This window comes from Anneissia japonica, unplaced genomic scaffold, assembly GCF_011630105.1.
Source record: "Anneissia japonica isolate Jap-2015-1 unplaced genomic scaffold, ASM1163010v1 scaffold3434_len466720_cov178, whole genome shotgun sequence".
Lineage (NCBI taxonomy): Eukaryota > Metazoa > Echinodermata > Crinoidea > Comatulida > Comatulidae > Anneissia > Anneissia japonica.
The window spans coordinates 214952-217739 of record NW_022718341.1 but is presented as its reverse complement, the minus strand read 5'-3'; the positions used below and the strand labels follow the sequence as shown (position 1 = coordinate 217739).

The 2788-nt window shown below is 39.1% G+C and overlaps 1 protein-coding gene across 1 annotated transcript in view; it reads right to left on the bottom strand.

Moving 5' to 3' along the window:
- Positions 1–1454: 1454 nt before the first annotated feature.
- The window catches only part of LOC117110526, a 25406-nt gene continuing 24072 nt past the window's right edge, over positions 1455–2788 (bottom strand). Inside the window, exon 5 of the mRNA XM_033253272.1 lies at positions 1455–1841. Coding sequence (XP_033109163.1) covers positions 1455–1841 — 387 coding nt within the window. The remainder of the gene's footprint in view (positions 1842–2788) is intronic.

Sequence of the window (2788 nt, the reverse complement as noted above, 5' to 3'; positions counted from 1 at the left end):
AAGTGATGTAGAAATAAAACATGACGTGGATGAAGATTACAGATTTAATGTCGATTATATTCTGATTATCTATTGGTTCATGATTTCACAAACAGTAAAAGCTCGCAATTATTAAATGCAGTCAATCAATCGACTGCCACGGATCCATCGAACAAATTCAGTTCAATCAAACAAATCAAGTTCGACTCCTCATGATTTGAGCCCGAGGCCTCTGACATACTTTGTGAGTGCACTAACCGACTGAGATATGGGGTCCAGTAGGAGTCATACCAAATCAACGTGACGATAATATAATACGAAATAAGAGGAAAATCAAATTGGACCTCTTTTTTTTTGGATTTGAACCCGGGACCTCCTTCATACGTTGTAGATACTATGACCGACTGAGTTATGGAGGTCAAATTGAATTGCAATCAAACCCCATCAATGTAACGGTGATTTAAAAAAAAATAAGAAAATGAAAGTGGACCTCTTTGGGATTTGAACCCGGAACCTCCTTCATATTGTTCGGAAGTTCTAACTGATTCTTCCAACATACTATGTGGACGCTCTGACTGACTGAGTACAATGGAAGCCATACCCTATCAACGTAACAATGATATAATACGAAATAAGAGGAAAATCAAATTGGACCTCTTTGGGATTTGAACCTGTGACCTCCGTCATACGGTTCTGAATCTCCAATGGATAGGGTCAAGTGGGACTGGAGCCATATCCCATATATCGGTGTAACGATGATATAATAAAAAAAAAAGGGGGGGGGGAATCAAATTGAACTCGATCACTCCGACATACCATAAAAACAACAACAGCACACAGTAACTGTAAATCCATTCTAACATTCTTGATTTCCCTCTAAATATAGATATTTAAAGACTACTTTTAGAGCCGGTCTTTAATTGTAGAGATTCTAATTACAGACCAAAACTGCTAAAGACCACGACTAAAATCCCGGTCCGGAAATTGATCTTTAAAGCCAAAGCCGGTGCGGTTCCGATGGCACTGATTGCTGACGGAAATACACATGAATCACATGGAATTTGTCTATGTTTGGTTCGTCCAACAAATGAGAACGTAATTTTGAGAACTTAAACAATGTTTAAGCAAACTGGGAAGAATCAGCCAGTTTAACCCATTCGAGAGAAATTCGGTACAAGTACAAGATAATGGCAATGGAGAACTTTTCTAATGTTGGAGCTGAAATAAGCTAATAAGTCTAATAATATGTGGATAACTAAGAAAATTATATGAATGATTCTGTAATTACATTGAACTAAAATGGACATTAATTTCAATATCCATGCATTGTACTTACTGTGAATTAGCTGTTTGAGCGTCTTGATTATTGCGTCGAGCTACTGCATATATTGCTTGCATTACAAAATCAATAAATATACACATAACCGTAGTAATGAGACGACCATTAATAATTAAGGCCAACGATAACTTGATATTTATGAAGCCATTTTCAGTTTGTTTGATGGCGTGTTTTTTCCCCCGGGAATACCAGTAAATTCTATTTTTGCTGAAATCATTGAAGCCGAGATATTGAGATCACCTGGCATTCCGACTGTATTAATTGCTGGGGACTTTAACTGTAGGTTGGATAATGGGAATTGACGACGTGAGCTACAAAAATATCTTAGTGATGCTGGATTTATGGTCATGTCGTCACTTGAAACAAAGTTTGTGGACTCGATTAATAGCTTTAGGAAACGAGTGAAAGCGATACGCAAAGTGAATAGATCAATTAACCGACTCAATATCTCCAGATCTCCTCCGGCTTCTAACATTCTTGAAAGCGAAAACGACCCAACAAGAAACGCCATGGAAGCTGTTAACTATTAACATATACGAGTGTGTTAGGAGGTCCCAAACTGTAAAACGTGCGATGAAATCCTTTCTGGTTTGACTCGCAGTGCTTTGAACTAAAACACAAGTCCGTAATTCGTACCGTAATTATTGTCACGATCCTTCTCCACACTTGGCGAATGAACGCGAATACCTCGTACGTAAATTTCAATGTTTAAAACGCCAAAGAATGTGGCATTCGATGAGAAAATGATTAAGGATCAGGTCGCAAAGGCATAAGCTAGTATCGGAAAGTTCTGGTGACTGGAAATCGCGGAACACATGAGTTTCAGCTGTCCAGGTGCCTCCTGATATTATCCTGATAAGCACCAGTTGTTGTTGTTGATAACTTGCTTGATGATGACATTTCCGCATTAGAAAATTTTAACTCCCATTAGGCATGTAAGATCGAAAGGCGGCAGGCCCTGACGGTCTATCATTTGATATTCTCAAGAACTGTGAGGACATATTTTTTTTACCCTTACAATACATAATTAAATATTGTTTCTTTAATGGTGCTGCACCACTCTCTGGCTGTGTAGCTATCTACTGCCAATCTATAAAGGTAAAGGTCCCCTCACATTTCCTGACTCATGTTGCTTTACTTTCATGTGCCCTTGAATGTTACACCACCTACATTTTAAATAGGATTTTTTCTTGGGCCGAGTACAACGATCTATTGCTTCTGGGGCGAACCTCCAACGCAAACACCTCTCCCATTGTGAGTGTGTTGCTGGGGACTTAGTTTCCTTTGACGCTTCCGCCCTCCTGAAGCTGGAGATAGTGTTAAAAAAAATAGAACTTACGCGCGGCTCGGAAGTATAAAGCAATGGAACGACCATTTAAAAAAAGCGCAGCGGGCGGATTGAACGAAAGGTGATTGTGCGCGGCTCGCAACAGTTGGTAAAAACAAAGAGTATAAATAGAACAAGAGAGC